Raw genomic sequence first — 13,392 nt, 5'->3', positions numbered from 1 at the left:
AGGCATTTAAACCAGGATCCAACAGTCCTCACGTACTTGGCCAGCAGATTTCCTGAGACATGGAAAATTCATCCAGCCATGGTTAAATTTAAAATGGTCGTTTAATATGAGGCGCACAGGCTCATTATAGCCAATCACCTTGTGAGAGGGGATTCGTTGCTCATCCAGCTGTCCCACCTCCATTCACGAATAAACAGTAAGACTTGGAAGCGACTGGTACTGGTCCGAACTGGAGTTCCATTTTAAGGTATCCAAGATCACGTCAGACCAGTACCAGTCACCTTCCAGATTTTACTGGCTTTTCCTTCTGGGAACCTGAAGTGGGCAGGTTGAAGGTCAATTGGAGGCAGAATTCAGATGTTCAACATTTTAACAACCCACATCGGCCCATTTTTTTGGAGCGGGGGCTGAAAATTCTTCATTCCTCTATTTGTGCTCATTATTCACTTAACAATAGAAAGCTCAAACTAACAAATAAATCAATCAGCGCCAGGATAATTTCTTGGCTCTTCATGTCAGAGCGGAGGGAAATAAAACTTGTTGCACTCACCTTGACAGCACAGTAATCGAAAAAGCCCGTTTCTGAAAATATTGCCACCAAAATCATCTTTAAAAAAAATAAATAGCACAATGAATGAAAGAACATTGGTTTCGTAGTTTGACTTTCTACTCTATATTTTTACTCACATTTCTTACAATTTTTCTTTAAAGTGACTTTACTTTTAACTCATAAAGCAATAGCACCGGCAAATACCAATACAGCAAATGCCAGCTAAAGGAAATCTCACAGAAACCTTAGAATGCTTTTCAATACACCGCACTATGAACTGTAATCTCATCTGTCCAATTTTATTAACTAATAATAGTTCATACATCGTATTTGAATCAAATAGGGTGAAGCGACCTGCATGGTATTCCGCCTTGACATGAAATCCAGAAATCACACTACACTTGCTGCACTGATATGAAATTACTTTGGCCGGGGTTATTCATTTCTGCCCTCGCCAGCCTGCTTTCTATTAGAAGGGGTGGGTATGAAATTAAGGACTGCTGAGGGCAGAAGGTGAAAATCTGGATCTTCTCACTTTTAAAGGAAATGTTAACACCTTGGGATCAAAGTTGGTGTTAAAATCATATGGAAGTAACTGCATCCAAAGGCGATAAACATTAATTTGTTAACACTTAGGTTATGATCAATATTATGCTTAACTTTTAGTTTTCTCCCCTTAGATATTTAGGCTCCCTGTGTTAGCGCCAGCTATGGTTAACTGGTCATAGGCAATCTCGCCTCTCAGTCAGAAAGGTCATAAGCTCAAGCCCCATGCCAGATACTTTAGTATGTTACTGAGGGGTTGCTGCACTGTTGGAAAAGCAGTCTTTCAGATAAGATATTAAACCTCAGTTTAAAATGTGTTAAACTACAAAACTGAGAAAGAAATCTTTTCACGAAGAGCTTCCACCTCATTAAGGAGGCTTCAGGAAATCTATATCCAGCAACCTGCTCTGAAAACTCTGATCACATTTTGACAACTGTGACAAAATCCACGACAGCAGCTGAGACAATCCACAACATTCTAAAATAATCAACAACATTCCAAATAAAACAACCCACAACATTATGTAAAAAAGACAATTTGCTTTATGTCTCAATGTTAATCGATCCTTTAAAAAATCCCAGGACCCAGATCTAGAAGTACACTATCTGTGCACCAAGTTTCGATGAAATCTGCCCCTCAGTTTTTGAGATATATTGCTTACAGACAAACAAACTAACTAAATAAACCTTCAGTGGGGGAGATAAAATTGCGAAGTGTTTTTCTGTCAGTACCTGTATTAAATGAGAACTACCTTAATAAAAAAAATGTAGAAACTTTTGCAAGTTTGTTTAGTTTTTAGTTTATATATCCCATGCCAAAATTTCAACACTAGTGAGGCCTGAGGAAAGTGTTTTTCTACAGTGCATGCGGTGTAGAGGAGACACACATCTTAGAAAGGTCCCAGTAGCAATCTCTAAGGTGTGCTAAGTTTGCTGTTCTCATCCAGTAATAGGTTGCAATTGGATTTAGTTTGGCATGAGTCATAACGGAGAGAGAATTGGAGGTAAAATCATTTTCTTCAGCCAAATCATCTATGTGATCATATACACAAGTGAAGAGGGCACTCAGTAGAGTGCATGCCTCTACTACGCTGTGTTAACTCAACATTATTACAATTACACAGCTTTTCCTTGAGACTTTTCTCTGCCTGATTGTTGCGAGGTAACTACAAAGCTGGAAAAAGAAATCTTTTCATTAAGAGTTTCCATCTCACTGAAGAGGCTTCAGTGATATCCAACAACCTGTTCCCGAAAACTCTGGTCACATTTTTACAACAATGGCTAACAGCACCACAGCAGCTGAGACAATTCACAACATTCAAAAACAATCAACAACATTCTGAATAAAACAACCTTCAACATTGTAAAGAGATCATTTTTGCCATATCTCCCAATGTTAATGGATGGCTCCTTTAAAAAATTCCAGGATCTGGATCCAGATCTGCATCTTCACCAAAAACTAATCATTTCTTCCTTGTGCCATATCTTATCAATGTACCAAGTTTGTTGAAATCCGCCCATTAGCTCTTGAGATAAATTGAGCTGAATTTTACGGTCCCGTCACAGTGGGGGTGGGGCTGTAAATTGTGGCGAGCCATTCAAAACATCGGCGGGACTGTAAAATCCTGCTAGCGTCAAATGCTGCCCATTGTTTACAGGCAAACAGAACAACAGACTAACTAACAGGGGCAAAAAAACATTACCTCTGTCCATTTTCAATTGTGGAAGTAATTGCCCATGTGGAGCTGAACCTTAGAGGCTAAAAGGGCTCCAGTTTCCGAGCTTTGGACTGTACTCAAAAATACAGAAATTTAAATAAACAGTATCCTTAATAAAAACAGAAAAAGCTAGAAATACCCTGCTGCTCAGGCAGCATCTGTGGAGAGGGAAAAAGTTAACGTTTCAGGTCAATGGCCTTCTATTAAGAACTGGGAAGATTTGGAAATGTAACAGGTTTTAAGCAGGTGAATTGGGGAAAAAGAAGGAAAGGTAAGATTTGTGATAGGGTGGAAGACAGGAGGGATTAAATGATAAAATGAGTGGGTGGTGCAGGGCCAAAGGGAGTGGCACTGGGACAAGTAAAGAAACAGGAAACATCCTTCATGTTTTTCTGCATACCGTCAATCAAAACGTCATTTTGTGGTTTGATCTGTAGGGCTGTTACACATGTTAATACATAGAATGACACATTCAAAAATTATCCCCAGAAAATGAACGAGATAGCAGGATCCTTCAAAATTGTCTTCTGAGATCCAACAGGCCAGAAGGGGAGTATCCAATTTGAAAGCTGCATTGTTTCTGAAGGATATGTTTTCTTTATGCAAAGACATGATCAGAATTGCAACTTTGATGTATCTCACAAGGGCGGCTATTAAGATCATTCAACAGGTTGTGAATTTTCCAATTCAGCACCCATGAGCCTAAATTTTCAAGTCCATTAAAGAAAGAAGGATCAGGTGATTTAAATCACAAGTGCACAAGTAGCAAACCCTGGCCGATGACCTAAGCCACAATTATTGTCTTTTCACATGGCCTTGCTGAATTCCTTGGGCAAAATTTTAAGCTCGTCAGGCGGGCGCGCGCCCGACCCAACCGAGCATAAAATGATGCATGATCACATTGGGCGAGCATCCCGACGTCATCACGCACTCACGCAACAGTTCGGTCGGCGGGCATGTGCCAGAATCGGCAGCACAATGCCGACAATTAAAAGACCTATTCAGGCCGTTAAAACATTAATTTAAAGAAATTTCTCGCTGCCTGTCCAACCTTATGGTTGGCGGGCAGGCGAAAAGGCCAAACGGCATTTGCGCTTTTTTGGAAACTTCATCCACAGGCAAGATGAGGTTTCCAAAAGCAAATAAATTTAAAGTTAAAATTTTAAAATTTAATTAAAAATATGTCCCTGCTCATGTGACAGAGTCACATAAGGGGACATGTTTTATACCATTTATAAAACTATTATTTTTTTGAAATCTGTTCATCTCCCTGTGCCTCAGGGAGATGGGCAAGTGCACATGCTCGAAATTCACATTCACCCCGCTCGCACTCTGCCCCCCACCCGCACAGGCAGCGCTGAGCACCGAAGCTTGCATTTCACACTGGGCAGGCCTTAATTGGTACAACCACCCCCGCCCGCCCCTGCCAAGCCCGCCCGACAAGGGCAAGATTCGGCCCCATGTTTTTGAAGTTTTTGAAAGGATGTGAACTGATCGCTATCCAGTTCCAATGCACAGCACCAGCAACAGATTAGATCAGTTTCCATATTTATGAGTGCCCATAAAGCATCTTGATGTCAACCTTGACCTTTTGCACCCATATGAAAAGCATCCCTCACCAAATTGTATTGGAACACGGGGCAGAATTTTACGTAATGCCAGGGTTCCCACCCGCTGGCGATAAAGTCGACAGCTGCCCCTGCATCCAGTTAACACTTGGAGGGTCTTTATTTGGCTCAGGGTGAGATTTCCACCTTCATCTGGGGAGGAGGTCCCGCCTTGAAGACCTGCCAGACAATACCTGCCAGCAGCTATCTGGTCCCAGTGGTGGCACCAGGAGCAGTAGCCACTGTTGGGATTGCAGCATGCCCCAACAGAGACCACTGCTGGAGTCAGATAGAGAGGTAAGTTTGGCGGGGGGGGGGGTGCAGCTTCAGCAGGGTCAGGCTAGGAGGCCACGGGAGGGGTGGGTTGGCGTGGTGAGGAGGGTAGAAACTGGGATGTGCAAACCAGGAAGTAGGGGGAACCCGAGGGGGAAGGTGTCAGACCTTGTGGGCGGTCTCTGAGGGGCCTACAGGGCCAGTTTAAAGGCCTCAATTGACCTAACGGTAGATAGACCACCTAATGCCCCACTACCACTCCACAGGTCAAGAATGGGCCATTATGTACTGGGAAAGGATCCATGACATTGTGCCCAATGTTACACACCCCCGCCCACCTACCCTTGTGGGGGGAAAGTAAATTTCTGACCATAGCGACAACTCCAAATAGAGACAGTAAAATATTTTGGTTCCAGATTTTTCTGAATCCAGCAACAGTTTAGAGGAACAGAGGTAGGAAAAAAGATTTAAGAAATCTACAAGTGCTAGGAGTCTGAAATTAAAAACAGAAATTGTTTGAATGAAGTACATGAATGGAGATAGGGTTAGTTGAAGAGGTTGAGATTGGAAGGAGGTTCATTTGGAGCATAAAGACTAGCATAGATCAGTTGGGCCAAATAGCCTCTGTTTCTGTGCTGAAAATTCTATTTTAATAAAATTGTTCTGTCAGCATCTGTAAAGAGAAGGGCTATAGTTTCTAGTGATCCTATCACGGATAAAGAGACTTTACCTGAAATGCTAACCTGCCTATTATCTATATAGGTGGCAATGAAAATTGACATCAGCTTTCCATATGGGTATTCTGCAATGACAGCTTTACACCCACATGTTAAATACCAACAAAGTTCCAGTGACATCAACCAGTCATACACCCTGTAAAAACAAACGGGCATTGTTTTGTTGTGTAGTAGATGTTTAGATGGGGTTTAGGGATTGTCACGTCTCCCATAAGTATGCTGCTTGAGTCCATAGTCTTTTCAACCAGAACTATTTATTTACAGCAAGTATTTACATATTGGGACCTCCACACAAGGTAAGAGCTTCTTGCTGTCTTCCAGATCTCGCTTACTTCCCAGTCATGTGATCTGACATCATTATTACATCAACATCATGTATGCTTCTGATGTTAACCCTTTACAGGCATAGTCTTAAAATTAGATTGAGGCCATTCAGGGGCACAGCCAGAATATCTTCACACAAAGTGGAAACCTGGAATTCTCTCCCCCAAAAGCTGCTGAGGCTAGACCAATGGAGCATTTCAAAACTGGAATTGATAGGTTTTTACCAAACAAAGGTGCTAAGGACTATGGAGCCAAAGGGGAGGGGGATAGAGTTAAGAGGTTCATCAGCCATGACATAACTGAATGATGGAATAGGTTCGAGGGGCTGAATGGTCTACTTGTGTTCCTATGTTTCTATCGTAACAACAAAATGGGATTTCTGATAGTGGTATATGCAGGTTTTACAGTGGGGCATCCTAACATTGCAGCAATGCTGGAACACTTACAGAAAATTAGCTGCGCTTCTGAGAACATTATTTGGAAATTACTATTTTAAATATCCAGGAAGTGCTGATAATGCTGACAGTTTTGCTGAGGATAGCATTTGCACAAAGATCGCTTTGAATGTTGGCATGAGTAATGCTATGATATCTTGTATTGTTCCAATCACGCTAATCGTGTTTAAAGCAACAAATAATCCATTAATATGATAGCTTGCGGCAGCTTTGTAAACAGAATGGGTAATTTGATTTGGGTATCCTTTTATATATATTGGTCCAGATTTTAAGGTTGTAATGACAGCAAAACTGTCAGCGTTCGCCATCATTCCAACTGTGAAACTGACAGCAACTTCTGATGTCTGCAAATGCGCAGATGTGGAAATCCAGATGTTGTTGTCAGTGATTCCCCGGGGCCCAAACAGGGAGTGCTGTTGAAGTCCATGCAGATGTAAATCAATTGGAAATCACTGAATTGATGTGAACTTTGACTTATACACTATTAGTCTCTAGAAAAACATTACACCCTATTGAACGAGGTGTCATTGGTTTTATACCAGTCTACTAAGTTCGGGCACAACTGCTCTGGTACTGAAAAGATAATTTTACATTTGGGGAATGTCAAGTTTTAACATCATGATAAAAAAACTATTAATTTTTAAAGTATTCAAAATATTTTTCAAAGCTCGCTGATGACGTTTCAGTTCTTACGTTTATCCCAGGTGTAACAACCAATCTTTCATTTGCTCCCTGTGCAAACGGTCACTTGGCAGTACAGATCTTGAGAGAAAAGAGATATGCTGTCAAAGCTTTTTGTCTGCATTCATCTGGTCTGAATTGAAAGAGCACCAAATGTCAAAGGGAACAATAATTTATACTACATGAAAAGAGGGCGCAGATTGGTGGATCCTGATTGGTGGAAATGTTGGCATGGAGAATGCACCAAAGAACAGTTAACTGCCAAGCTTCTGTCTAAATCCAAACCAGGCAAGTGTTCTCTGATTGGACAAGTCTTTTCCATGGGGAATGAACCATGGAATGGCTGTCCCCCAAGCTTTTGTTTAGTTGGAAAAGGTGCAAAATGTGGATATATTCTTTCATTTGCAAAGGACAGCGGCCTGTGTGTGAATATGTGTACCTTCTAGCACAAATAAGCGAGCCACACTATGAGCCCGACAGATATAACAACATGAGTGTTCTCCACTAACATAATACTGCTGTCAAGCCAAAAAGACATTCTGCTTAGCACACAAATGAGTAATGTGGTATTTGAATTTCAGTAATGGTCTGATGCCAGGTATGTAGGTCATACTCTCCAGCAACTGGTGGATTGTTTCAAACAGCATGTCCCTTCAGCTGTTTGTAACAGGCAAAGTACTGACCATACACAAGCAGCCCATGCTTGCAAAATTCAGAACATAATGTTCAACATTAATGTGATTCCACAGCTGGACAACACTGATTGAACAATCACAATTATTCTAAGAATTACACTAACAACCAATTTAAGATTATCAGACAGTCTCACAGTGTGGCTCACTTATGCATGCTAGAAACTACATATATTCACACATGCAAACAGAATGAACATGTCCATGCATTTCACATTTTCCACTAAACAAAAGCTTGGGGGTAGCCATTCCCTGGTTGATTCTTCATGGCAATGCCTTGACCAATAAAAGAAGACTTGCCTGGTTTGAATTTAAACAAAAGCTTGGCAGTTAACTGTTCCCTAGTGCATTCTTCATGGCAATGCCTCTATCAATCAGAGTCCAATGGCCAACCGATCAGCATCTTCTTGTCATGCAGTATAAGATGTTGTTCCCTTTGAGATTTGGTGTACTTGTGATCCTGTCCTGATGAATGCAAGATGAAAAGCTTTGACAGCATTTTGCTTTTTTTTAGCAATCCCTGTACAATGTTAAAAATATTGTGAACGTGTGTACATTTGAATTAGGAGCAGGAATAGGCCATTAGGCTCCTCTGGCCTGCTCCGCTATTCAATGAGATCATGGCTGATCTGATTGTGGACTCAACTCTATTTTCCTGTCTATCTGCTGTAACCTTTGACTCCCTTGTCAATCGAGAATCTATCTAACTCAGCCTTAAAAATATTCACTGACCCTGCCTCCCCCACCCTCGGGGGAAGAGAGTTCCAAAGACCAACGACCCTTTGAGAGAAAAAGTTTCTCCTTATCTCCATCTTAAATGGGAGATCACTTATTTTTAAAGTTCTAGTCTCTCCCACAAGGCAAAACATCCTTTCGGTATCCACCCTGTCAAGTTCCCTCAGGATCTTAAATGTTTAAATAAGATCACCTCTCATTCTTGTAAACTCCAATGGATACAGACCACACCCATCAGAAGTTTCCTCATAAGATAACCCCTTCATCCCAGGAATCAGTCGAGTGGACCTTCTTTGAACTGATTCCAATGTAATTATGTCCTTTCTTAAATAAGGAGACCAAAACTGTACACAGTGTTCCAGATTTGGTCTCACCAAAGCCCTGCACAGTTATAGCAAAACTTCTCTACTTTTATACTCCATTCTCCTTGCAATAAATGACAACATTCTATTTGCCTTCCGAATCACTTGCTGTATTTGCATACTAACTTTTTATAATTCATGTACACCCAGGTCCCTCTGTACCACAGCGTTCTGCAATCTCTCTCCATTTAAATAATATGCTGCTTTTCTATTCTTCCTGCCAAAGTGGACATGTTTTCATTTTCCCACATTATACTCCATCTGCCAAATTTCTGCCCATCATTTATATCCTTTTAAAGACTCCTTATGTCCTCTTTACAGCTTACTCTCTTACCTATCTTTGTGTCATCAGCAAAGTTAGCAGCCATATAATCAGCCCCTTCATCCAAGTAATTGATATAGATTGTAAATAGTCGAGGCCCCAGCGCTGATTCCATGGCACTCAACTACTTACAGCTTGTCAACCCAAATATGATCCATTTATCCCACTCTCTGCTTCCTCTTAGTTAATCAATTCTCCATCCATGCTATTATGTTGCTCCCAACACCATGAGTTCTTATTTTGCGTAACAACCTTTGATGTGGCATCTTATCAAATGCCTTTTGGAAATCCAAGTACACCACATCTACAGGCTCCCCTTTATCCACATTGCTTGCTACCTCCTCTTAGAATGCTAATAAATTAGTCAAACACAATTTCCGTTCCATAAAACCATGTTGGCTCTGCTTGATTGCATTAAGATTTTTTTAAGTATAACCTTCTTAATAATGAATTTTAGTATTTTCCCTATGACAAATGTTAGGCTAACTGGCCTGTAATTTCCTGCTTTCTGTCTCCCTTTCTTCTTGATTATCAGAGTTACATTTACTATTTTCCAATCTGATGAGAACTTTCCAGACTCTAGGAAATTTTGAAAAATTATAACCAATGCATCTACTATATCAGCAGCCACTTCTTTTAAGATGTGAGGATGCAGGGTCCTGGGACTTGTCAACCTTTAGTTCTGGTAGTTTTCTCAGTAGCCTTTCCCTGGTGATTGCAATTGTTTTAAGTTCCTCCTTTCCTTTCACCTCTTGATTTACAATTATTTCTGGGATGTTATTTGTGTCAGGGGCAGGCACAAAATATCTGCTCAGCACTTCTGCCATTTCCTTGCTTCTCATTATTAATTCCCCAGTCTCACCCTTTAAGGGACCAACGCTCACTTTAATCACTCTTTCCCTTTTTTAAACGCTTGTAGAAACTCTGACTATCTGTTTTTATATTTCTAGCTAGCTTCCTCTCATACACCAATTTCTCCCTCCACATTTTTTTTAGTCATTCTTCGCTGGTTTTTAAATTTTGTGCAATCTTCTAACCTACCACTAATCTTCGCAGGATTATACACATTTTCTTTCAATTTGTTACTAAAATTAACTTCCTTCGTTAGCCACGGATGGTGCATCCTTCCCCTAGAGTTTTTCTTTCTCACTGGAATGTACCTTTGCTGTTATGAAATATCTCCTTAAATGTCAACCATTGCATCTCTGCTGTCTTTCACTTTAGCCAGCTCTGTCTTCATGCCCTTATAATTGCCTTTATTTAAGTTTAAAACACTTGTCTTGGATCACAGAATCACACAATCGCAGAACTGTTACAGCACAGGAGGAGGCCAATTGGCCTGTCACATCTGCACCGGCTCTCCAAGCAATTAACCTGGTGCCATTCTCCCACCTTCTCCCCATTATCCTCCACATTCTTCAGTTTTAAGATAAGTCTAATTCCCTTTTGAATGCCTTGGTCAAACCTGCTTCCACCACACTCTCAGGCAGTGAATTCCAGACTTTAACTGCTTGCTGCGTGAAAAAGTTTTTCCTCATGTCACTATTGTTTTTTTTAACTCATTGACAGGATGTGGGTGTCGCTGGAGAGGCCAGCATTTATTGCTCATCCTTACTTGCCCATGAGGAGGCGGTGGTGATCTGCCTTCTTGAACCGCTGCAGCCCATGTGGTTTAAGTACTCCCACAATGCTGTTAGGGAGGGAGTTCCAGGATTTTGACCCAGCGACAGTGAAGAAACGGAGATATATTTCCAAGTCAGGGTGGTGAGCAATTTGGAGGAGAACTTCCAGGTGGTGGTGTTCCCATGCATCTGCTGCCCTTGTCCTTCTAAATTGTAGTGGTCATTGGTTTGGAAGGTGCTGTCTAAGGAGCCTTCGTGAGTTCCTGCAGTGCATCATGTAGATGGTACACACTGTGCATCAGTGGTGGAGGGAGTGGATGTTTGCCAATTTAAACCTGTGTCCTTTCGTTCTTAATTCTTTCACGAGTGGGAAATTTTCTCCCTATGTATGCTGTCCAGGGCCTTCCTGATTTTGAATTCCTCTACCAAATCTTCTCTCAGCCTTTGCTTTTCCAAGGAAAACAGTCCCAACCTCTCCGACCTATCTTCATAAATGAAGCTCCTCATCCTTGGAACCATTATCATGAATCTTTTCTGCACTCTCTCCAATGCCTTCACATCTTTCCTAAAGTACGGTGCCCATAACTGGATGCAATACTCCAGGTAAGGCAGAACTAGTGATTTATACAAGTTCAACATAACCTCGTTAACGTTTCGAGTCCGGTTGACCCTTCTTCAGAGCTTAAGAGAAGTGGAAATGTGATGAAATTTAAACTGCTTAAGTGGGGTTGGGCAGGTGGAGCTGGATAGAAGCCCAGAGATAGGTGGGGACAAAGGAGGGATTGACAAAGATGTCATAAACTAAAGGACAAAGAGGCTGTTAATGGTAGTGGTTAGTGCTAAAAAAAAAGTTGCTGGCAGTGGCGTAAAGGTAAGAAAGTGGAACGTGATAATAGCATAACAAGGGTAGCATTGTGTGAAAGAACAACACGGAACAAGAAACAGATGGCCCTTTTGGGGATGGGGTGGGGTGGGGGGGTGGGTGGGCAGTGGTGGGGAGAAAAAGGATAGAAATGGGATAGAAAGGGAGATAAAAAAAGGGGATAAAGCCACAGATAAATGAATAAAAATAAAAAGCTCCATCCCATTCTCTCAGTTCCTTTACCTCCATCGCATCTGTTCCGATGATACCACTTTCCAAAACAGTTCTTCTGACATTTCTTCCTTCTTCCTTAATCAAGGTTTCCCTCCCCACGGTGGTTGACATGGCCCTCAACTGTGTCTGACCCATCCCCACACCTCTGCCCTCACCCCTTCCCTTCCCTTCCTGAACCACGATAGAGCCCCCCCCTTGTCCTCACTTTTCACCCCACCTATCTCAGCATTCAAAGGATCATCCTCCACCATTTCCACCAACTCCAGCATGATGCCACCACCAAACACATCTTCCCTTCACACCCCTGTCAGCATTCCATAGAGACCATTCCCTCCGGGACACTCTGGTCCACTCCTCCATCACTCCCAACACCTCATTCCCCTCCCACGGCACCTTCCCATGCAATCGCAGAAGGTGCAACACCTTCCCCTTTCTCTCCCCCCTTCTCATCGTACAAGGGCCCAAATGCCCCTTTCAGGTGAAGCAGTGCTCCACTTACACCTCCTTTAATTTGGTCTCCTGCATCCGCTGTTCCCAATGTGGTCTCCTCTACATCGGGGAGACCAAACGCAGACTGGGTGACCGGTTTGCGGAACACCTCCGGTCTGTCCGCAAGCATGACCCAGACCTTCCAGGTCACCTGCCATTTCAACACACCACCCTGCTCTCATGCCCACATGTTTGTCCTTGGCCTGCTGCAATGTTCCAGTGAAGCCCAACGCAAACTGGAGGAACAGCACCTCATCTTCCGATTAGGCACTTTACAGCCTTCTAGACTTAACATTGAGTTCAACAACTTCAGACCATGAACTCTCTCCTCCATCCTCACCCCCTTTTTTAATCCCCTTTTTTCTACATTCATTTTTATTTTTTATCCACTTATTTTTATTCATTCATCCGTGGCTTTATCCCTTTTTTTATCCCCTTCTATCTCATTTCTATCCTTTTATTCCCCACCACTGCCCCATCCCTTACAGGTCCATCTGTCACTTGTTCCTTGTTATTCTTTCATATGATCACATTCTGCTTTCTTACCTTTATGCCACTATTAGCACCTTTTTTTTAGCACTAACCACTACCATTAACACTCCCTTTGTCCTTTAGTTTATGACATCTTTGTCAATCCCTCCTTTGTCCCCACCTATCAATGGCCTTCTATCCAGCTCCACCTGCCCCACCCCCCTTAAACAGTATAAATTTCATCACATTTCCACTTCTCTTCAGCTCTGAAGAAGGGTCATATGAACTCGAAATGTTAACTCTGCTGAGTTTTTCAGCATTTTCTGTTTTTGTTTCAGATTTCCAGAATCCGCAGTATTTTGCTTGTATTTCAACATAACCTCCTTGTTCTCGTATTCTATGCCTCTATTAATAAAGCCGAGGATACTGTTTACTTTATTAACTGCTGTCTCAACCTGTCCTGCACTTTCAATGACTTATGCACATTTAAATTCAGGACACTCTGCTCCTGCACCCCCATTAAAGTTGTACTCTTTATTTTATATTATCTATCCATGTTCTTCATACCAAAATGAATCACTTCACATTTCTCTGCATTGAACTTCATCAGCCACTGTTCCGCCCATGCCACCAATTTGTCAATGTTCTTTTGAAGTTCTACCCTATTCTCTTCACAGTTCACAAGGCTTCCAAGTTTTGTATCATCCATGAA

General features: G+C 41.9%; 1 protein-coding gene across 2 annotated transcripts in view; it reads right to left on the bottom strand.

Moving 5' to 3' along the window:
- oca2 (oculocutaneous albinism II) overlaps positions 1-13,392 on the bottom strand; it is a 573,569-nt gene that overhangs the window by 296,268 nt on the left and 263,909 nt on the right. For both annotated transcript variants that reach the window (XM_078544815.1, XM_078544816.1), the window contains one exon: positions 551-607. In XM_078544815.1, the coding sequence (XP_078400941.1) occupies positions 551-607 (57 nt within the window). The remainder of the gene's footprint in view (positions 1-550; positions 608-13,392) is intronic.

Source organism: Cetorhinus maximus, chromosome 7, assembly GCF_964194155.1.
Source record: "Cetorhinus maximus chromosome 7, sCetMax3.hap1.1, whole genome shotgun sequence".
In the NCBI taxonomy this organism is placed as follows: Eukaryota; Metazoa; Chordata; class Chondrichthyes; order Lamniformes; family Cetorhinidae; genus Cetorhinus; species Cetorhinus maximus.
Note: the sequence above shows the minus strand (reverse complement) of the source record. Positions and strands in the feature narration are given on the sequence as shown.